Below are 23283 nucleotides of genomic sequence, written 5' to 3'. Positions count from 1 at the left end.
GGTCCAAAGAGAATACTTTGAACCATCATAGCAGCAAAGGAGAAAAATACAACCAATGCAGGCAAGTCTCATATAACAAACTCTGGATGTAATAGTGATGTTCAATCTGCTCCTCAGAGCAAACAACCTAGCAGTTTAAGTTGTGAATCTTGACAAAGATAGTACTCAGGAGAAGTCTTGTATTCTCCCAGAGCCACAGTCCTTGACTTTGACCTTGGAGTGTTAGGATTAGCATTTTTGCAGGGGAAAGAAGAGGTATCTTTCCTGCCAGTTTTTCTGTCAGATTGAAGGCACTCTAAGACAGGGACTTCACTGCCTGTCTTGAGAGTGCAGAAGCTCTTAACAAAAAAAAACAAACCTTCTTCTCGTTCCACAGCAGGGAAAAGTAAGAAAGAGAAGCACTGTAAACTAGCTGGCAATTACAGCTCTCTTACAGATCTAGCTCATGGTATTTTTGCTTTTAATATAACAGTAGTACTGCTTAAAAAAAAAAAAAAATCCATAAGCAGTCAGTCCTCTTTCTCCATAATTACATGGGCGGCTGTAAATGCTGTCAGAATCTAACTCCATACACAGCACTATTGTTCTGTAATTCAAGCAGGCTGTTTCCTTAAACACACAACCCTCCCATTACACATCATTTCTACCTTATACTCCTGGATGACTCCATTTTGGTGATCCGGAGGGGGAGGATCCCAGGAGATGCTGATGCTTGTGCTGTTGTGGTTTCCAACTGTCAGGACAGTAACAGACTGAGGAGGGGCACTTGGAGCTACACCAAGGAGAGGGAAGAAACAGAAGCAAGACATTAATCCATTTGCTAGAGCACGAATTTTGCTGAAACAGTGTAAGAGCAAGCAGACGGTATACAAAGTTCACGCTCCCTGCAGGCCTACGTATGCACATTTTGTTAGGCACTGGCAATTTTGAAAAAAGCCTTTTTGAAGAGAAGCATAGCACTGAATGACGATGTGGAATTTGTGGCGATGGAGAATCAATACAAATCATTCCTCATTTCTTTGTATTTAGCATTTCTTAAGTTTGCATTGGAATTATTCTCACGCTTGCATTTGTTTTCCATAATACGCATGGATAGCTATGGATATATCAACTAAGTTATAATGCGAGGCTTCTTCACCTGGCCCAAAAAGTGTTTTGATTCTTCTTCTCCCACGTGGTCTAATAATAATGTGAGCAGCAGACATTTAAGGATTGGTTTTTGTTTCCTATTTGTTCTCCAGGAAGACATTAACTTAACAGGTTTAAACATAAATCCTTGCAACTCCTAGGTGGAAAAGGGTTAAAGTGTTCAGGGCTTTACATCAAATGCCAGTGAATAGGGGAACTGCTAAGTTAGGTCAGATATATGCTTATGTCCTCTTTTCCCTAGGCAAATTGCTTTCTTTTCAGAGTCATGTTCAGTTCAACCACTCACAGCTGTTTGGCTGGTCACTGCATATTAAGGCCATATCTACAAGACAATTGCTTGCCAGCCCTGCTACGTTGGCTAGAAGTGTGAAAAAAAAATAAATTCATAGCTATTAGTGATCAGAGCTATGCTGGCAAAGCCCCTCTTGCAGCTACACCAGCAGCAGGGTGCCTTTGTTGGCTCAGGACACGTTGTTTGGGAAGTGGCTCAGCAGCTCCGCTACAGAAAAGTCCCCTCTGTGAGCATCTCCTGCATCTCCACGCAGGGGCTCTCCCACCATAGCCATAGATGCCACGGCAGAGGGCTGTGGCATATGTCCCTCCTCAGCCACTTAAAACTTCTTGTGAGGCCCCCTCTACCCTCCCTTACTTCTAGGCAAGTGCTGAAAATCCACCACAATGGCAAGCAAAGTCAACGACGTTGAGTGTATTATATTAAGGTATGGTCCCTGGGGAAAGAAATTATTAACAGCTGCACTGAACTTGTCCTAGGATCCATCTAGTCCATTTATCCCAGTCCATCTATCCTGTCTTGAACAAGACTAATAGAAAGAAAGCATGAACTAATAAAGCAAGCATATAGTGATACCTCTCCAGGACAGTTTTCCAATTCACAGATGCCTGTTGCTTAGACACTTTCTGTTCCAGGGCAATGTCTTTGTGTTTAATAACTCCTTATGGAAATTTTCTTCTATGTATTTGTTATTGCCTTTAATATGATCTTAAAACATTTAATATGAAATACGGAAGCTTATTTTCAAGACTTATAGTAGACCTTGCACCAGAACCTAAAATATTTATCACTCCCATCTGCTCTAATTTCAAAAGCTAGACAGTCCTCTGGTTTTGGGCATCTCGCATCATGTGTCACGGCTCCCTGACTCCAGTCCCCTTGTCTAGAGTATTCCTATCCAAAGAGGACTCCTTCACTGGCAACAGGGACTGTAGTCTTATCTTTAACACATATTCCTGACTGCATGAACATCTTTGGACCACACTTCTCGGAAAAGCAAAGAGCCACTGGCATCTTTGTATTAAAGCCTGGCAGGTTTAACACAACTAAACACGGCCATTGATATCAGGAGTATTCAAGTTTCCTGAGTCAATTCAGATTTCCTTATTGTTCCCGGTAGTCTCTTTGAGACTGGCTCTATTCCCACTTTGGAAGCTCCTCAACACTTGACCTGGCACAGGCTCAAGGAGCTGAGCTGGAATCCTTACCCTGATAACCCTGAAGTGTTGGAGTAGCCTGTTGCAGGAATCACACAACTGAAGACTAGGGTCTCAAAGGTGGGGACAAAGGCCCATACAAGATTAAATCAGCATAAAATATTTTAGAGAAAAAATGACACACGTATTACTGTCCTGTGAGGTTGCATGTTTTGACAACTACATTTTCAGATGCTGGTTCAGCTGCAAAGCAAATAGCGCTTGGTAAAGTCCTTGTGACCTTGAACGACGCAGAGGAACAGCGTCCTGGAGGGGAGAAATGGAGCTGTATGGTCAACACCAACTCTTAGCGAGCTCCAGTGAAGCACGGAAAAGTGGCCTTGGGCTACTCCTTGCAATTGTGCAAAGCATAAAATTGGTGAGGTTAATAGTTGCATTGTGTATTTTATGGCAAGTGAAATAATTTGCCACCCAGTAAAAAAATTAGCATTTTAAAAGTCTTCAAGTTATTCAATAACAACAGAACCATGAATAAATGTATGTGTGCAATATTAACTAGAACAACATTTTACATGAAAATAATAATCATAAAAATGGCAAAGCTTAATGCTGTATAACTCATTTTTGTTTTTTACTACAACGGAACGACTTGCTGAAGTGTATTTACTTCCATTCTTAAACACAAAGGGCATTCAGAAATATAATTCGTTATATACACATACCTGGAAACACAGAGACAGAGGGGAGAGTAAATGATAAAGAAATGTGAAATGAATATCATACTGTAACATTTAATGAAAAACATACTGTATTCATTTGTCTTTGCATTTAAACTGCATGACTATTCTAGTTAATATTCTGCTAGTGTGTGGTTTGTTGGTGGGTTTTTTTGAAAGATATATGGTAAGCTTGAAGCAAAATTAAAATTGCAGCTGATGAATGCGGCTGAAAGTATCATTTTAAGAGCTGAACTAAGGCAAGAAGGAATTGACAGACAGCAGCTGATAAAAACTATGGAGTCTTCCATTACCAACTGTGATATTTTTGTGGTGACAAACAACAAGCAGAGCAAATACTACTCCACAAAGTTATTCTGAAAGAGATTAAAAGCAGTGGATGTAATTGAAAAAAAACCAAAAAAACCCGCCCAAAAAATCATCTGTCTTTAGAGCAAGCGTGAAAGAAATAAAGAAAATTATAAAATAAAATATTTTATTTAGCTCCTTTTCGTATGTGTATACACATATATGTATATAACAGCTCTGCTTCCTCTCTCTGATAATATCACTCTGTAAGCTGGCACCATGATATAAATTAAGCCACTCGTCTGACACTGCTGCAGTTATTAAATAGACCACATTGAAAAATAACATTTTTAAAACCATTTTCTCATTTCCCTTGCTGCTGGCTTGTGGAGAACACCTTGCCTGCTTCTTGACAGGTCAATTATTCCAGTGCTCAGCTTCTTCTTACAGATATGAAAGAACCCAAATCGCTGCTCATCTCTTCCAGACGCAGCCAAAGAGAATTCCATTTGTTACCTTCACAAGGCCAAAGAGGCAGGAGATGGATGGATACTGAACTGTGACAAATGTCTGATCTAGAGGAAAAGTCTAACTGCAGCAAAATTGATTTTTGGAGGTAGGCCTCGGAAGTAACATTGCATGTAAAATTCAATCCAGCAGAAAGCTGCCACTACCTTTTTGGTCACACTTTGCCTTTACCAGGGCTATTTGTTTTGATATCGCAAAAAACTTCCAACACACGTATCACTCTTCCAAATTATTTTCTAAAAATAGTATATCTGACATTTTTTAAAAGTCAAGTCTAAAAAAGCTCATTTTCTAAATGGAATCACAGGCAACACAGCAAGTGGGATACCTTTAAATAGATTGCCATCTTTCTTCATCGAATACGATACAAACCACTGTCATTAAACATTTAGTTGATGTTATTTTTGAAATATATGAACACCAACATAATTACAAAGATAATGTGAGGAATTAAAGGAAATACCAGTAGAACTGCATCTACTGAATGTTTTAATTTTCTCATGGAAGAACTTAACTTTATCACCCAAGCAAGAGGAATAATTATTTACAGGGGCTGACATTTGTCTGGTGATAATACTACGTGTTATAGGCTGATGGTTTATTTGAGAGAGACTTGTAAACAGACTCCTTGAAGGTTATATTAATCTACAAAGCAGATCCTAGGCTGTGAATTATACACATCTGTAGGCAAGAAAAGTTTTCAAAATCTTCAGTATGTGAAAAGTTATTTCACACGAACAAAGTGGCCTTTAAAGTAGGAAATTACCTGACAGGCTCTGCTGGGAGATGAGGTTTATAAAAGAAAATGTCATTCCTCAAGTATTTTATAGAAATAGACAGGAGGTACAAAATCTCTCTTTTTCAGTAGTTCTGAATTTACCTTTAGCAAGAGCCAGTTAGAGGAACTAAATAAACAACAAAAATCAATTGAAATTGGACAAGAAAAAAAAATCTGTAAGGGGGGAAAAATCCTACATTTTAATTCTAGAAAAGCAATTTTACCTGTCGAAAGATTTTTCAATTTGTGGGGTTTTTTTTGGGTTTTTTTGTTTTTTGTTTTTTTTTTTTTTTTTTTTTCTTAAAGCTTTGTTCAAACTGCTGCAAAGATATTCTTTACTGACTGATTTAGGCTTTATAGTCTGAACACAGAAATGGGAACCATAAAGTCCTGAATTCTAAAGCAGACTTGAACAATGCCTTCCCACATGTTCTTCTATGTGTTGCAGGACACTGAATTCCCTCATCTATAAAGTAAGGATGGCAACCAAGTTATCTTCAGGATTACTTACTGGTTGAGGGTTAATCATAACAAATCAAAGAGAAAAGTGAGTAATAAGTGAGTCTGTTCTAGAATTAAAAAGTACTTGGCAATCAGCACTAAATTAAGCCTCAAAAGGCTACTGTAAATTATTAAGATGCATCTTCAGTAGGAAGAAAAGAGTCCACTCAAAACCCATGGAAACCATAAGAGCATTTTGAAACTTCCCTAGTATTTCTTTCCCCTGTTTTGAAAGAAATCAATGAAACACAGAGAAGATGAACCCTCACTGTTATGATCATCCTTCTCCTTTCATAGAAGAGATTCTACAGTCAAAGGTTGCATTAGATATGTGGAAAGATAGGTTTCTTCTACAATTCTACGAGAAAAAGACAAAAAATACTTATATCTCACCTAACTCCCTTTACTTTTCAATAAAAAAGCAGTCCTGGACTGCATATGTTTTAGCAAAACTATATACTGCGCTATGTACTATAGACAGAAGTGCTAGAAATTTCAGTAGTGTAAATCGTTTACTATGTCTGCATTCTGCATGTTTCACATAGGCTTGAAAGGCACTTACGGACACTCTCTAAAGGACTAAATAGGGCAGCTTCCTGAATGATGTGCTAACAGAAACAATAAAGTGGCATGCCCTTGAGACTGGAGTTCCTTTAGACTAGTTAAGTATCTGTCCTTCACTAGTCCCCATTTCCCAAACAAACTGTTCATCTACATTATTACCCATTCAGAAAGATGTCCTTAATATCACACACTCGTCTGCAAAAGGTTTCATTTATTAATTTCATTTTCAAATGAGACCAAAGTCTTTTATTGCAGCAAGACTGGTTACAAAAGAATGGCCACTGTGCGCACTTTTTGGAAGCCATTTGCACACTAGAAGGATGTATCAGCCAGAAGAATATATACGACTGGCCCAGCACTTTCTTCTGGAATACTTGCAGCACAAAACTGAATATTATGTTGAATTCCAATGCCAACCCTATATCTAACAAACCTAAATCATGTGGAAGAAAGAGCTGAACATGTGCATATACGCAATAACCAAAATGGTCACTCTTGATTCCACCTCCAGTGATAGGTATGAAATCTATTGCTTTACAGACTGGTTTACTAACCTTCCTCCGTGGTACGAGCAGACTTTGATTCACTGTCCATTCCTTGGAATTCATTGAAATAAGGGCGAACTTTAATTTCATAAGTGACCCCCTTTTTCAAGCTGACGAGAACAGCACTGCGCTCAGTTGGGACTTTGACCTCCAAATTCTGCCATACAGCTGGAGAAGGTAGGCCAGATGTTTGGCGATACATTACTCGGTAGCCCTGAATAAACTGGGATTGCCGGTCAACCTAGAAATGGCATTAAATAATACGTCAATAAATATATTAAAGTAACCAAACCATATAAAATAAAACCAAAACATATGCCTAGAATACTTATGTCCTTATGAAAAGGAGAAAATAACAGTTGTTTATGCTGCTGAATTTAAAAATTAAACTGCCTTCTTGTCAATTGATTAATTGTCTATAAAGAACATTTTTCTCACATTACTTGTTAAAGAACATTTCTTTCTATTTTATTTTCTCCAGCTGTATAAATCATGATAATACCACCTTAAATCATAAAAAAAGGCCCCACCCCTGCAACAAATCATGAAAAGAGAACTTTGGCATAATGCTTACTGCATATAAACTTATTAAGCACATCTTGGCTACTGATGTGCTGAAATATGAGAAGAAAAGAAAAACAAATTCTTTTCAGAAACGAACAAGTCTTTGAAGATGCCCTACATGCTTTCAGTTAGTCCATTACTTGGCTCACAGTTCATATTTTCATGAGATGCTCAGGAAAGTAAAATAAACATAAGACAGATGCAGAGAAAACAACTTCCAAGGACATGTGCTGTTTCTTGCTTTCACAGTCTAAGCAGTCTCTTTGCATCCTGGGGTTGCGATGCTCCCAGGCCATCAGATGGAGATGGAATTTGGTTTTGGTTTGTATTTTGTATGTTGCTAGGCAAGCGCAATTCAAGATGGGACCATACATAGAAGTTTAACAATTCTAACTTATCATAGTTATAAATAGGATTTTTATTTGAAATGGAGGAAAAAAAAGTGTTTTATCTTGGAGAGGTTGCACACATTTTTTCTCCTGGTGAAAAAATGGCATGAAACAATGATTCAAGCTATTATGAAGTTTGCCTGAATTTTATCTGAAAAAACAGTCAAAACAATTTGATGGATAAAACCAAACAAAACCCAGCCGCTTCTGTAGCCACCAAATAAAGAGACAAAGAAAGTGCAGCACAAATAACAAGACTAGACACCTAGCTCTGGTAAATTTCTGGGTTATAACTAAGATTCAACAAGTAGGATTTGTTTTCTGTTCTTGACAATTTGCTAGCTCAAAGATATTTCAGAATTACAGATACATTTGTTTGACTTGTTTTAAGAATAAATGAATTTAAGGCTGAAAACACAAACCAAGGTCTATTAGGCTTCTCCTATAATCTTGTTACAGTTTATTGAGGCATTCAGAAAGGACACAGATTCATAGACATTAAAAAGCAGGGCAAGCAAGAAGAAAGCTTTATTTATGAGAGCAAAGCAGAAATGTCTTTCATCAAAACTGTCACTGTTAAAAACCTTGCAACATATGTTACAACAACATTAAGCTTGCATTTTATAAACTTCTCTACATTCACTTTAAGTGAATTTATGCACTGAAAGAGGGATATAACTCACAATAATAGCTTGTTAATACCAAAAGAATCAAGCTGTGTTTTTAAGAAGAACATTAAGCAGCTGTTTCCAGATGAAGGGAGTCTGTAAATCCGAGTAAATTGTTTTTACCCATGTTTGACTTTCATTAATTAAATGTTTTATGGACATAAAGACTTTATGAACCTCATGTTTATTACAAAATTCAGCAAGAATAACACTTTCATGCACTTTGCAATACAGATTCTCAACCTAAATTACAGTATAAGGCTATGATGTTTAATAATCAAACACTGAGTTTGATTCCTGCCTAAGCTCTGAGTTAGAAGCTACACTGCAAGATAGTACAACTTTGTTAGAACTTTCCATTTTGTCATCGCTGTGCTTTTAAGCTCTACTGACTGCTGCCTAGTGGAGAACATCTGAAAATTCAGAATTGACCAGGCTGAACAGTAACGTTGTGTTGCTACAAAATGGTATGGAAAATACTACAAAGGCAAATGCACCCACCAACTCACTGAGAACTGGACCCCTATAGTATACTAATTTTGAGTCCACCACACTTTGGTATCTACTTACATATAGGTAATATACAAATTATTCATACACCTCTTTTCCCCCAAGCCTTTGGAGTTCCTAACTGAAAAGACTAAATAATACAAGGAATAAGAAAACAATGCAGTAGTACAAGCCTGTACAAGGGTGTTATAAATTAGCTTGATTTGGGCTCACACAAGTTTCATAGAGCTTTCAATTAGAAGTTTGATCACAACAGGGCTGAGTGATCTGCCCAAATTTCAAAATATTGACACCGATTCCATTGTTCAGGGTTTGGGAGGGTACTTATGAAAGAAAATACTATACATTTTTAATGCTTTCTATAAACATCCAGTTGCATTCAATAGCTTCGTGTTCTCTTCTTGATATCTCTCATGCCCACTTAAAGCTAGTCTGAATGACCAGGGCCTTTCATGTGGTCAAAATGTTGGGAAACCACTCAGAGGACGCTTCACTTCTTGAGAAAGGTCATTTTTTGTTTTGTTTGGAGATTTCTGAATAGTAAAAAATTACTCATGGATAATTACATGGATTAACCAGATATATTTGTGAGGTATAGGACAGGTATATTTCACATATATATATATACACACACACACAAACCTATATGTGTGTACATGTATATCTATGTATATACGTATACATACATATGTGTATATATCTATATATACATGCACACGATCCTTTATATAATACAAAGACTGCCTTCATCGTTTCCTCTGTTTGTTATGTGGTAATTATGTGTCACTCCAAGAGCAGGCCACTAAAAATATTCTTAGCATTAAAGATCTGTATTCAGTGGCGCTAAACATCAAAAAACTTTATAGGTTTGGTACACGTTCACACATAGGCAGAGTTGCAGAAACATGCACAGGGATTTGATGAAAGAATGTAATCGTTTCTAGGTATTCTCCTTTCTCTTTTTTTTTTTTGTAAATGGTTGACACTTCCTCATACAAAGTACTTTTCATTATTACAGATTGCAGGAACTGAATACTGGGATCAGAGGATATTTCTAGTCTTCCTGTGACACTCTTAACTACTCTTGAATTTGTACAAGCAGCAGTGACATCCACTCAAAAAGAGCTGCAACAGTTGCTGATCTAAAGATACACTTTCTCCCTCAAAAGACAGACGGCAGAAAATGCAGATGCTCCTTTAAAAGACAGAAGAGAGCAATTACTGGGTAGGTTCTGTTCAGCACTGACCTAACGCTTTAAGGCGACCTACAAGCGTAATTGGTCCTGCACGCTCCTTCTCAACCTTTTACGATGAATACGTAGTGCGGGAGGTATCTACAAAACTGGCAACAGCTCTCCGTTTCTGCAGAACAGGAAACTCGTTTTCCCTGCATGTTCAAATCTGCACATACCACAGCTGAACACAAGACAGGTTCAACAGCTATTAGATCATTCAGACTATTAAAAAGATGGCAAGAAACTCATAAGGCAGCTTATGCTGCACGTACAAGCTCCTTTCAGGCAAACCTGCTATCTGCACCCTAAAGACATTTTGCAATATGCTCTTTAGTATGTAAATTTCAACCCCAAAATATCCTAATACTCTGCTCCCACATATACCCCACAGCAATTCTCCATCTGGGCAGAACACCTTGCACACTGTGCTGAACTCACCAGTACAGACGCCCAGTAATCTCTGGAAATTCAAACAGCACTAGCATTTATCTATCCTACACGAAGAAGACAAAAAGCAATGATACACTGGAAGACTGTCTAAAGGACTTGACACTTGAAGCTTCCAATTAAGTACATTCATTTAAAAATCAATGTCAAATTAAAAGGCAGAGGTAAATAAATTGTCCTTCTGCTTGGTAGCCTCCTAGAAGACAGTCAGGATTTCAAAGTAACAATTCTTTTGCCATATTGAAGAACTGATTTTTATTCCTGCTTGTGCCACAGGGCTCCTTTATAATGCTAGGAAACTTTTCACATTTCACCAATAATGAAACTCTTAGTTTAATGCCCAGTGAGGCTAGAAGTGCTGAACTATAGTTGAGATCAGCTAAAAAAGTGCTTGGAGTACACCACATGCTGTTGCAAAGCAAAATGTTTTGATAAAAGTAAAAATAAGTCAGGCCCAAGATTTAAAATTAGCCATTTGATAACAGGGCTTATCTGATTCCCTAAGTCTCATCAGCACCTCACCTCTCTATGTGTAAAGTTAGCACAATGACACATTTTTATCGTTGTGATGTTAAATCCAGTATTATTTGTGAAGCACCCAAATGTTACGGTTGAGAGCGTGACAGATAAGCAAGCATGTGAGACAAACTAATAATTTTTTATTCAATGCAAGGTTTCAATGGTATGATTTTAATAAGACCTGGTGCCACACAGTGAATAAAGAAGATAAAAAGAAATGTTGAATAGCTCCACGAAGAAAAGATCCTGTATGTGACCAGATAATTACAGCTACACTTTAATACTTATGCACAAGAGGAGTAAATTTAAGTGACAGTGAAAATCTAACTTCTGACATTCCTCTTTTTTTAACACTGACTTAGTAAGCCTGAATTTCTTTTTAAACAGAAAAAATGTGTGTATATGTATGTGCATATTTTAAAACTGCAACACAGTAGCAGAGAACTATTTCTGAAATTTTAAATTCAAACTTGAAAAAAAAAAAAAAAGAGAAAGTAAAACCAAAACAATCTCAGAATGAAGGGAGAAATTGGTGTTAATTTGCTGGGATTCAGGATGCCAGAAACTCAGTAATCGAGGAAGTTCCCTGGCATTCACTCTTTGAATTGCAGAAAGTCAACGCAAAGGGTCTTAAAACTCTCATGGCACTTCCATCCTTTTGTATGATAGGTACACTATCTAGCCATTTTATATTAATAGTTTGGACTCTATTCTCTGGATAGAGTGGCTTTTTTTTCCTAGAGACTATGGTTAATTAATTGGTTTTGTTCTGGTTGCTGGAAAGTTTCTAATTAGCTGTTCCAGAGACTTTTTTTTGTGTCTTTCTTCTCTCGGGCAATTCCAAAAGTCTCTACAGAGGCCTGCATGCTTGTCAGGTGGCATAGGGTCACTGCTTTGAGGATCTTCCCAATAAACTGATACCCGTGGCATCCCTAACAATTTATCTTTACCTTACCATGTTTTCTTCACTCATTCCTTCTTCAGTAGGGGCACCGAGAGACTCTTTTATATATATGTGTATGTATATATATATACACACACACACAAACATAGACACCCCCCCATATATACACACACACATAAATACATATATGTATATTTCATTATAATATAACGACATTGGTTACATTGCATAAAACTGATTTCTGTTTATATTGGAGCCTTCTTTTGTAGTATATGCTAAAGCAAGGGCAAGCCTATGAAACAATATTTCTGATAGCTGTCACACCGAAGAAAGGACTCAAGTGTGATCCAAGTTTACAATCACTGGCTGCTAACATCCAAAGTTTCTAAACTACAGACCCATCTGCTTGGGCAAATGTCTGCTTGGGCAAAAGGATTTGCTACAAAGGTTAGTCAGCCTGTCATGGGGTTATGCAGTTGAAACAGACAGCCCTTTTAGAAAGGCGAGCTGCATGTTGACATCATCAATGGCAAAATACAGTGACACATTTTCTAAATAATCTTCTAAGACAGACAAACTTGTGGGTTTCTCTATTTATTCTAACCTGCCCCCTGACCACTGAAATCTGTCAGAACAAGGATGGTGCATAAGCCCCCATAAATACGGCTGAGTTGTGCAAAACCAGTAATCCTTATAATACACAATCTATCACCACACTTCTTATCTCCTGTTGTATAATCCCCTGTACACATTAACCTCTTAGCAATATTACATACAGAAGAAAAGCCCTGAGTCCCTTTAGCAGAATTCATCCTGTATAATACAACTGTTTCAGTGGCATGCAGTGTAACACCACTTCTCTCGCTCTTCCACCCACGGTTGTCCCTTCTCTGGGGCAGATACCCCAGAAGCAAAGCACTCTTTTCTGGTGTGCAGCACCCTGGGAACTGTCTCCTCCTACGGTTACAAATCCTTTCCTTCAAGCCTCAGGAAGGGAAACATAGCATTTTGAAAGCCAAACACTATATCAGAAATTCTACCCAGTAGTTTGAGCCCTTAAATAGAATTGTTGTTAAGTACTGCCAAAAAGATTCTGGTCTTCTATAATGAAAGGATATCCACTGATTGTGGGTAAGGCTCATGCTAGGAAACCAGATGCTACGCAGTGGATCAGGCATCAGCACCACAGGCCTCTGACTTCACTACAAGTGTCCTATAGGAAAGCTATTTTTGCATTTTAGGCTCACAAAGTAATAGGGTATTGTCAGAGGTCCCTATGCCTTGAAGTAGAAAAGGTTCTTTCATACAGCAATTTCATGTTGATATTTAGCTTTGATTATTTTTTGACATGTACTGTAATGAGTCCACAGATCCATCATTCTTTAGATTATGATGTCAAGCGTATTAATTTTTACGATACTTTTTCTAGTCAGACAGCTAGCTCACTTTGAGCTGAACACTGAAGACTTTGAACCTGTCTGTCTTTAAAGAGAAAATAAAATGACCATGTCATTACCACACATATATGCCTGTATACTGCTAGTTTATCAGAGCACTCACATTCAGGTGAAGACTGGAGCTTTCCAGAGTAGTAAAAAACTGCAAGGATAAATAGGAAAAAATTAAAGTACTGTTAAGGTAATAATAACAGAAGCCTTACCGTCCAGGTGACTTGAACCGTAGTGGGTGTCAGCACAACAGGATTATGCAGTCGTACAATGACATCTCCCAGTTCTTTCTGGACTTGCCGGTGATCCACACCTTGTGCTGGTGGACTGATATCTGCCAGGCCAGGCACACACATGAAAGTATTATTTTAATGAAGAGAGCTATATATGGCATCATAAGAATTAGCGAATAGCTTAACAACCCAATTTAAACACCCTTTTTACAGTACTGTTTTTTAACAATAAAAACAATACAGTACTGAGGTTTAAATACGAACTCCAAACCACACAAAGTAATGCAAACTAATGATTCACCTTGAGCTGCTTAGGAAATAACGAAATATAAAGATTTTTAAATGAGTATTCAGTCTCAATGGCAAAGTTTTCTCAGATCTGGTAAGTGATGAGAGAGACAAAATACTCACTAGTTCCAAAATACTCATATAATAATAATGTTGTATAGATGTATGGAAACAAATTGGTTAGTATAGTTAAATGAAATGAACAGGTTTGGTTTTTTTTCATTTATTTTCTTAGAGCATATATGACATGAAGTTATTATATGTATCCAAACTTTCACTAACCTTCCCTTCCCCACATATCATGCACACAAGAAACCAAAAACTAAAACCAGCATTTTCTTCTGCAAAGCAATTTTTCCCTTTACAGATATAGATAATGAAATCTAGTGCAAATATGAAAAAGAATTAATTTATCAAGCCAAATTGATTCTGATCGAATAAAAGGCCAGCAAAAACACTCTACCACAAAAATTGACTCTTCAAAGTTATGTCAAAGATTCCTTCAAAGTGTGTGGAGAAATTATTTCTTCTAGTCAAAATCTAAAGGAATTTTATCACTTAATATACATCTATGGAAAACTGTGACTCCACCTGCAGCACCCCATGTGGCCCTGCAGTACCTGGACCTTAGAGATCACATTTGGGTTATACCGTTGTCTTAAACTGAACGAAGCTGTATTACCTTTGCTAAATAGGAACTGAAAATACAAAATGTGTGTCAAAAATGGAGAGGAGATGTGCAATGTGTCTTCTTAGTAATAGCTCCTAAAAATCATTGTCATTCCTGGCTACATTGCACCTAAGAAGAATGTTGGGCTACAGCCATCACCTAGCTAATATATCACCATAGCACGTCCCTTCCCTCCAACTTAGACAGAAATGACGGTACTTTCTATCAGCCAGTGAAGTCTGGATCCCTTCAATGGATCCTTTAAGGATCTTACAACACCGTTCTTGGTCAACAGTTACAGATGACGTTACTATGTCAGTTGTCTATATGGATTGCATGGTACCTGTTAGAAATACACATACTGGTTATTTCTGCTGGAATTTGCTTGTAATTTTTCCAGTAGAGGGGATTATAAACACAAGCACAGATTATATTCAAAAAAGGCCTGATACATTATGGTCAAGCCTGTCAAGGCATCTGCGAATTCTGAGTGGTTTTGCCATGGGATTTACTAGCCAAAGACACTTTTACTCTTTTTGAATCAACATCACGTCGTTGTGAAAAGAATACATACATAAAAGGACTCTTTTCCTCTTCCGATGGTCTTAAAAAGAAATCACATGCTGCATACTCCTATATCTTCCAAATATTATGAAGAAGAACTAATAGTGCTCTTAAAAATGAAACATTTAAAGATACAACTAGTTTGAATCACATGCCTCCAGATTTTGAAAGAAAGTAGTTTTTTATCATCAATATTTCAGCTTCATAATTCTGGATTATGGGTTCTGCAATAAACAATATTGCCACAGGCTTCTACTGATATTCAAAGGAAAACGGCTCCATGGATCTCCAAAGGGAATATAATCCAAATATGGATGTCAGTGAAGGAGCTTGTCTAGCAAATTATGCGTATCCAAAGTGACCAAGAAGCAGAGAGATATAATAAAATAAATCTGTAAAACAGCAACTCAGACTGGTTTACAGGATGATAATTTATGCTGCTATCCACAAAAAGCTATGATCCTTCGTACAAAATACCTACAGCTAGCCATGGCTACATTTTAGGTTAAGTTATCCTTTGGTATACAACAAACAAAGTACCTATATGCCCTCAGGAGAAAAGACATTTCTACATAGTGTGGTTGTATGAACTGCATTCCATCACTTTAATGAGACATAGGTCCAGAAGTAAGGGAATAACATGGGCTAATAATAATAAGAAATGAGTGTCAAGATGTACACGTGGAATTCCTTTTCTGGTATGTACACTTGGAAACATACGCATATGTGATGCTCACAGTGAAATGTCAGTTTCACATTACTAGGAGACTCCTGGTGGAAATCAGTTGATCTATCTGTAAGGATATCACCAAGTACTGGAATAATAAAATCATGGCTCAAGAAGCTATATTCTGATCACAATTAAGAGGTCTCTAAAATTAAATAGGTTATATATATTCTCTAACCTCTCTTTTAACAGCTTCCACTGAACTTACTATTAGTTGCCAGTAATTTAAATTCCAGTGACAGGATGATACATAGTATCTTTAAAGTGTTTTTTTAATATATGGTTTGTCTGCTAATAATCCAAGCAAGAAATCAGCTCCTTTCTTAGAGTAATTACGGATTTCTCCATCCTTATTTGATGTAAGTCATACAAGGTAAACCTTTTGAAAGTGCCCGATTGTCTACTTGTAGTCCAATGGTGAAAATATGTATAAAATCCTATTGCTTGTATTTGCTATACTTAATACCAGGAAATTAAATGCTCATCTATTAAAGCTACCACAGACACCTGTTGCGAGGTAATATTACATAGCACTGTTATAGCTGCTTTTTAATTCCTCCACGGCCACTGTGAATAGGCTTTCTACTGTGTGTCAGCTTCTTCTGTGAGCCTGAATTGAATTCAGGCATAATTAGAAATCACATCAAAACATTATGTTAATTTTCAATTGATTTTATGATTTAATTCTATTAAACTGCAGGCTTGCAAAGAAGCTATAAATCCCGTACATGTCTCAGTGTGCTTGACTGCTAAACAGCTTCTGGAAATGGAAGCTGCAACACATGCTGTAGCTAATTAAAAGACATGTTTTTACTGAAATCAAATTGCTTGTCAGTATGTCAGATAAAAAGTCTATACTTGACACTCAAATGCCAAACAAAGTTGTTTTTTTAACCAGGTGATAAGTTATGCAGACTAAAAGGCTGGTGCAATGAAGACGTGAGTCACCCTATACTAATGGGAGAGCAAGAAAGAGAAGAAAATTTGTGATACTCCACGGATCTTAAAGCCATGAAATCCCTGCCCAACTCACTCCTTCAGCTTTTCACAAAGCAGCTCTGTTTCTCCTTTTACAGCAACGATTACTATTCTGAGGGGATAATTAAGGAATTCCTTCATTAGGGAATAGACTGGGATGAGAGAAGCTGGATGTGATGGTTATGTGCTAAAGAAATACCACCCTACTCTTGTTTCTCTCTCTACGTCTAGGACCAGCAAAGGACCCAAACCCTTCACACATGCTGGAGCTGACACAGGATGAGCTCTCCATGCACACTTTTGTAACTTCCATAAACAGAGACAGAGGATCTCATTCTAAATTAATTGTGAGAGAAGCTATTACTTTGGACTCAAAAAAATTATGATTGAAAAAAAAATTATTAATTCCTGTATTCCAACCTGTTTAACACAGAATTACACTCTTGAATGAAGTATTCAAGCAATGTGTTGTCAAAGCCAAAAAAATCCATGCTGTGAAGAGAAATTTGCTTGTGGCAGTTATATGCGGTTAGAGCTTGATGTAACGTAAACTGAATTCAGTACCAATGGAGGATCACAGCTATCAATTATATCACCACCCTATAAATGAGGGATTTCACTTCACCCTTCCCTCTTGGTTTATGCAGTGAATTAATATAAAGAATTCAGAAATCTAGGTATATGAATAGAAGATCCATACTTTCCTCAGAATAACTTCAAAATATTCTTAGCATGCAGATGCTTTGATTTACATGAATTCTCTGCCTAAACATTGGACCACACTAATCAATTCAGGTATTTCATGCAAGTCTTTTGATTGAAACTAATGCTAAACACGGTGTCTGTCATAAGCACTTCTTGTCATAGTATATCCCTATTATTATAATGGAGAAGAAAGGAGAAGGTAAAAGATACTGAGGAGCGCATGGTATTCAGACCACTTTTCAGAAAAGTTTGGGTAACTCACATTACTTTCAATAGAAACCAGGCATCGAGGAGCACACTAAATCTAAGTGAACTGCAAACCAAAAGGCCTACAAAGAATTAAAAAGCTAACCGATCTCTCCTAAGCTCCACGTTGATACAGCAAACACTGGAGTATTTTTTATCTTTATTGGTTAAGCTCAGTTCATGATTCTGTCAGTCAGAGTGCTAAAACCAAATGGCTAAACTGACCTATTGGTCAGCTCTCAGTTCCTCCTTTCTATTTTAGCTCAAGCACATACGGCTTAATAATTACTATTACCTTGTGTTCGGACAGGATCTGACATAGGACTGGGATCACTCAGACCTTGTGAATTGATAGCTCTCACCATAAACAGGTAGATTGTATTGGGGCGCAGTCCTCTCACAGTGTAGAGAGTGCTCTTCACATGGTTAGCCACTGTTTGCCAACTATTGCTCACAGATTGACTGCAATGAGAAGAGGGTTGAAGATTACAGGCTAATGCAAGAGAAAAATAAAGAACTGAAAGGACCTACTTTGTAACCCTATATCAAGCCTAAGTACAGGAAAAAGTAGTAAAAGCAGGGTAAAAATAAATATATTTCTTCCAGTTAACTCATCAAGATGGGATAAAAAAACCAAAAACACAGCTGTCAAAAATATTTCTCTTTTCAACAGAAGCAAAAGCTTTTGCTATCTCTCTAAAATACCTGCAAAAGGAAAGTGTCAAAAGCTGTAAAGTAAATTTGAATGATAAATAGGCCACCCTTGAATATAAACCTTAGAAAGGAAAATCCTGTTCAAAGAATAATTTTCTATATTGCTAAGTAAATTATGTCAATAAATTGTCATTGGAAGAGAAGTATTCTCCTTGAACTAAATTCACACTCAAAGTTACAAGAAAACCTTCTGAAAATAGGCTTGTAAATGAAGGAAAGCATATGAATATTTTTTCTGTCACTAAATTTTCCCTTGAACATTATTATAATTAGATTACAATCCACTGTATGAAGAGATTTCAAGTGTGATTGTTAAAACAGCTCTTAATGAAAATGCCTGGCTTTTGTTAAAGTTATTGAAGGGATTCCTTTAAAGCTTATCTAGGGCAAAATATCACAAAAGTTTAAAGAGAAAATTTTATTTTATTGCGCTTTGTTGTATAGCATTGATTAAAAAAAAAAAGGCTTTAAATATATTAAAAGGAAAAAGAAAATGGAGAGCTACGAGTCATGCTGTTTCAGTTGTTTCATTCGTGTAATGCACAAAGGATGAGTTCCAGAACAAACCCAACAATCTGCACATACAGTAGTGTTCTTTGCATATTAACATAGCGAGATGAAGCATTATCACTATGTGTTCTTAAATTTGCATGCAAACGAATTTGACAAATTCTTGAATGAATTTTAATTAAAAAGACGAACTAAATTGTCATTTGTTGAACATCCTAATTAAGGAAAACATTTAAGAATGCGCACATTTTTAAGGCAAAGCGTATGTTACTGATACTTGGGAGAGCTGGCCTATGCTTAAACAAACTTGCTGAATTGGAGCCCAGGAGTTCTTGCGTACCATGTATTAATTGCTGCTGTGTGGAAGGGAGCAGCTGGATTCCGTTCAGCCTTATGCTGCAGGATGAAATCCTAAATTATCAACACTAACCTTTTCAGTTAAAAGCTTTAATCTACCTAAAGCAGTAAAAAATAGAAATTTAAAGTGCTCTGACTCTTTAATAGGTGCTGCTTTAACAAAAACAGGAATTAAAGTGTGCAGAGAGGCTTCAGGATTACCCACTTATCTTCAGATTATTTGCACTATGATAGTCAAGACAACACTGGCCCAAATGATTTGACCTGCAGCATTCCCACAGGAGACTCTCACTGATCATCAATGCTAAGGGAAAAGTAACAAACAATGACTGCATTTTCCTGTTGTATTCCTGTTGACAGGAGGAAATAGTTAGATGCTCCTTCAATTAATCACTTAGAAAAAAAAACGGTAAATTTAAAAAAAAATAATAATCAATGCCTGCCATAGAAGTTGAGTCTTTTAATGAACTTTTAATGATATGTGTAGAGTCCAAAAGAACACCACAATACCAAGAGAACAGCTGGTACCAGGGCTCAAGCAGAATTAGAAAGGAAAGAGATTAAAAGTGATATAATTCACATACCTAAAAGCCTCAATGATATATGCACTAGCTGGTAGGCTTCCAGGGGTCCCTGGTTGCCAGGACAGGGTGACACTGTTCTTAGTAACATCAGTGACCTGAGGTTTGGATGGTGGCCCAGGGAGGTCATTTATATCATAATTTTTACTGACTGCCGCTCCACCGGATTCTGTGAGGGGCAAATTCAAAACAATTACTTTTTATCCTTGATTGTATAAATTTCATCAAAGTAGAAGATTAAAAGGAAAAACATGCCAAACATCTGCAAAATCAGCATAACCAATGTTCTTAATCTGTAACGAACTAAGTCAACAATTGCATCACCACATATATTTTTGGTTAAAAAGCTATATTTTTTAGGTACATACTGAAAGAAAAAAAACCACAAAACTGAAAAGCTTATATATAAATATATTAAAATAGAAAAGAAAGAAAAACAGAAAGACCAGCTTTGCTGAAATTTACATAACATACCAAAACCTTAGTTATTAGAAGGCTGAAAAAGTTCCTATATCCAAATCAACTCCAGTACTCACAGACAGCCCATTGGACCTTGACAGGCCTCTGTGTAGGCACAATACTTTTTTTGCCCAAGCCAATTACCAGCAAATTCACAGCGTATTAATACTCCTGTTTAGAATAGTTCTAACACGTCACTGTCACTGGTGACAAATACAAATTGTTGCAATATCAACAGGCATTTTAAGATAACAGCGATGAAATGCAAGGTGTGTGAAGGAACCCAACCTTTCCACCTAAAACTTCTCCATCTCAATCCCAGAATTTCTAGAACAGGTCACTTCACTCAGACTGCTCTAATATAGTCTACACTTTCATTTTGTGACAACTGAAAACCAGCCCCTGGCCATCGCTTACCTGTCACCTCCAGCACAGCACTCCAAGATGTCTCCCCACTGGAACTAGTAGCAACGCAAGTGTAAGTCCCGGTATCAGACAGCTAGACACAAGAAACAGTTAAGGGCAATTTTAACAGCCTTTCAGAATCAGCTGACAGAGTTTACTCTAATTTTCTTTTTCCCAGTGTCTTTTGGTAAGGAGGACTTAGCCTACATTTTACACCAGACAAGAGGGCGCCAGACATTTTCAAACAGTCATTTAATGGTGGCTTACTTTTAGGGAATATGATTACTTGCTTCTAATACTTTTCTAATTCTAATTTTCGTATTGTTAATTGTATCAGTACAGCACGTAAGTGCTACACAAGGGATGTTTTAGACAGTGTGAAACTTTGTATTAGTTCCAACAAATGCAGGTGAAATCAGGTAACAATATAACAGCCATTAACTTCTTAGAGGACAAAAATCTCCCTGTTCATTATCCCATCATGACCCAGAGATACAGTTTCCAAAGCCAGGAAAGCTGTTACATCATCTTAAGACTCTTATGACAGATGAAGTCATTTCATACAGGCCACCCCACATACAAACACTGTTGCTGAGCCTTAACAGTGGTTCTCTCTACGCAGACAGTCCTCCAAGCCAGTTTCAAATGGCAAAGTTACATCAGATCCTACACCACGCTTACCTGTCTTCTGTTTCACATGGGATTTTATTTCAGGCTCGCAAGGCCCTTTGGTAGCAAAAAAAAAATGCATTTGTTCAAAACTGGTGTGATTCCCTTGTCAGTTCATATATTTCAAATTGATTTGAGGAAACCATTTTGAGTTATGTTGTCAATATTAATCTCATTGCTGTGTAAATGGTTCTACTGGAAAATTTGCCAAGTGTTTTGCTTGTCCTTACTTAAATTTAAAGTAAAGATTTCTGAGACAGGAACCAGGGAAGACTACAGAGATGGGTGGAAAACAGTAACTTCACAAAGCACAAAACATACAGAGGAGCTCTCCTGACACTATGTATAAAGCATGGTAATCTGGAGATGGATGCAGAAGAGGGAGAGTGCTGACTCTAGTGATAAAAGAGAAGAATTATATTCACCATCAGATGACTTGACGGAAATAGGACTGCATTCAAGAAGCTTTATTGGACTTTAAGGAATTGTAATGGGTGTTCTGCTAAATGAAGACTGGCACTATAGAGAAGTGCTTATACCTCACTCTTCTAGAAGAATGCCAAGGCAAATAATTGAGATGTTCTTTAGATTACTTGTTGATATATAATTTAATTGATTCTTAACTTGGTCGTGTTTGACTTTTGATGGTATTTTCTTCAGATACACTGGGACTGCAGCGTACCATTCTTAGGGGCAAGAAGCAACCGATTACTGCCAGTTCAATAGTCCGAATGAGCATGACTTGCATTTTAGGAGGTGCTTTTGCTGTGAAATACAAGTAATAACTAAAACCCCCTGACAAGGCCTCAGAGACTCAAAATATAGAGGTATTGCTAATGAAATGAGAGACTCTAGAAAAGAAACAGATTTTCCAGAGGAGAGCACCTTATTGCATTCTGAAGTAGTGTTTTATTTCGCTTCTTCCGAGGTTTTGTTAAATATATAATTCTTCATTATGTGATAATGGAGAATATTTCTCAAGGCTATGGTTCTCAGCTTCATTTGTGTACTACCGTGACAGATGGGGTATGGCATACTCAATGAAGTGTGTGGTACACACAACAGAGTAACTTGCAGAAGGCAAACTCAACATATAAAGCAAGCTGGAGATATGCTGCCTCTTGCAAGTTATGGTGAATTATCTAACTTCCAGACTGTGGATGGATTAGATACAGACATAGTGTATTGATAAATCAATTATTTATACTTTTTTTGTGCTATGGAAAAAACAACAGGGGAGCTGAGTGGAAAATCTTTGCTACTCGGTAAAAGAAACAGTTTTCTTCCTTAGTTAATGCAGGTGTCTAATTCTGGTGGTGTACACTTTTACGGAGCAGAAGGGAGTTTTCCATCAGTATTGACCTGTCTGAAAGGGTACTGAATGAGTCACGTATGTAAGTTTTTAGTTGTCTTCCTCAGAGCAACAGGGAAGGTTGGCTCATCAGAAAAATCTCTAGGTTCACATGTATGACTGTGGCCCATGGTTCACTGTAACTGCTGCAGACTCCTGAATAATTTGATTTACACACACAAAGAAAGTTGCATAGCAGAAGAGGATGGTCTCAAAGGTTTAAATAGTAGTGGCTCATCTTTACCCATGTCTTGAAATCTTTTATGATTGTGATAGTGATTGTTATTTGCGTGGGAAGAAGGCTGAGGACATGTGGGTGATAAATATGAGTTTTCTTTGAACTTGGGTATGTAACTGTACTTGGACATATCTCGTGGCCATTTTTTGCTTAGGAAGTGTTGCTAGCCCTTGCTTAGACACATTTGAGAGAAAAGTTAAACACTCCAAATTTAAATCCATATTTAATTCATAAAAATGGCAAGGTACAGGAGAAATCTGGTTTTTATGGTTGTGTGTGTTTTTTGCTCTTAAGGCTGAGTCAAACAGTGCACATTACTGCAATCGAGGGGTTTATAAAAAATGTCTTTCTGAGCCTTTAAGGAA

At 37.2% G+C, this 23283-nt stretch overlaps 1 protein-coding gene across 15 annotated transcripts in view; it reads right to left on the bottom strand.

Moving 5' to 3' along the window:
• The window catches only part of ROBO2 (roundabout guidance receptor 2), a 471920-nt gene that overhangs the window by 69872 nt on the left and 378765 nt on the right, over positions 1–23283 (bottom strand). For all 15 annotated transcript variants that reach the window (XM_063347562.1, XM_063347578.1, XM_063347615.1 and 12 more), the window contains 6 exons: positions 20673–20754; positions 19800–19965; positions 17930–18096; positions 13436–13557; positions 6549–6780; positions 648–772 (listed from right to left, as the gene is read on the bottom strand). In XM_063347562.1, coding sequence (XP_063203632.1) covers positions 648–772; positions 6549–6780; positions 13436–13557; positions 17930–18096; positions 19800–19965; positions 20673–20754 — 894 coding nt within the window. The remainder of the gene's footprint in view (positions 1–647; positions 773–6548; positions 6781–13435; positions 13558–17929; positions 18097–19799; positions 19966–20672; positions 20755–23283) is intronic.

Source organism: Chroicocephalus ridibundus, chromosome 1 (genome assembly GCF_963924245.1).
Source record: "Chroicocephalus ridibundus chromosome 1, bChrRid1.1, whole genome shotgun sequence".
NCBI classification, from domain to species: domain Eukaryota; kingdom Metazoa; phylum Chordata; class Aves; order Charadriiformes; family Laridae; genus Chroicocephalus; species Chroicocephalus ridibundus.
Note: the sequence above shows the minus strand (reverse complement) of the source record. Positions and strands in the feature narration are given on the sequence as shown.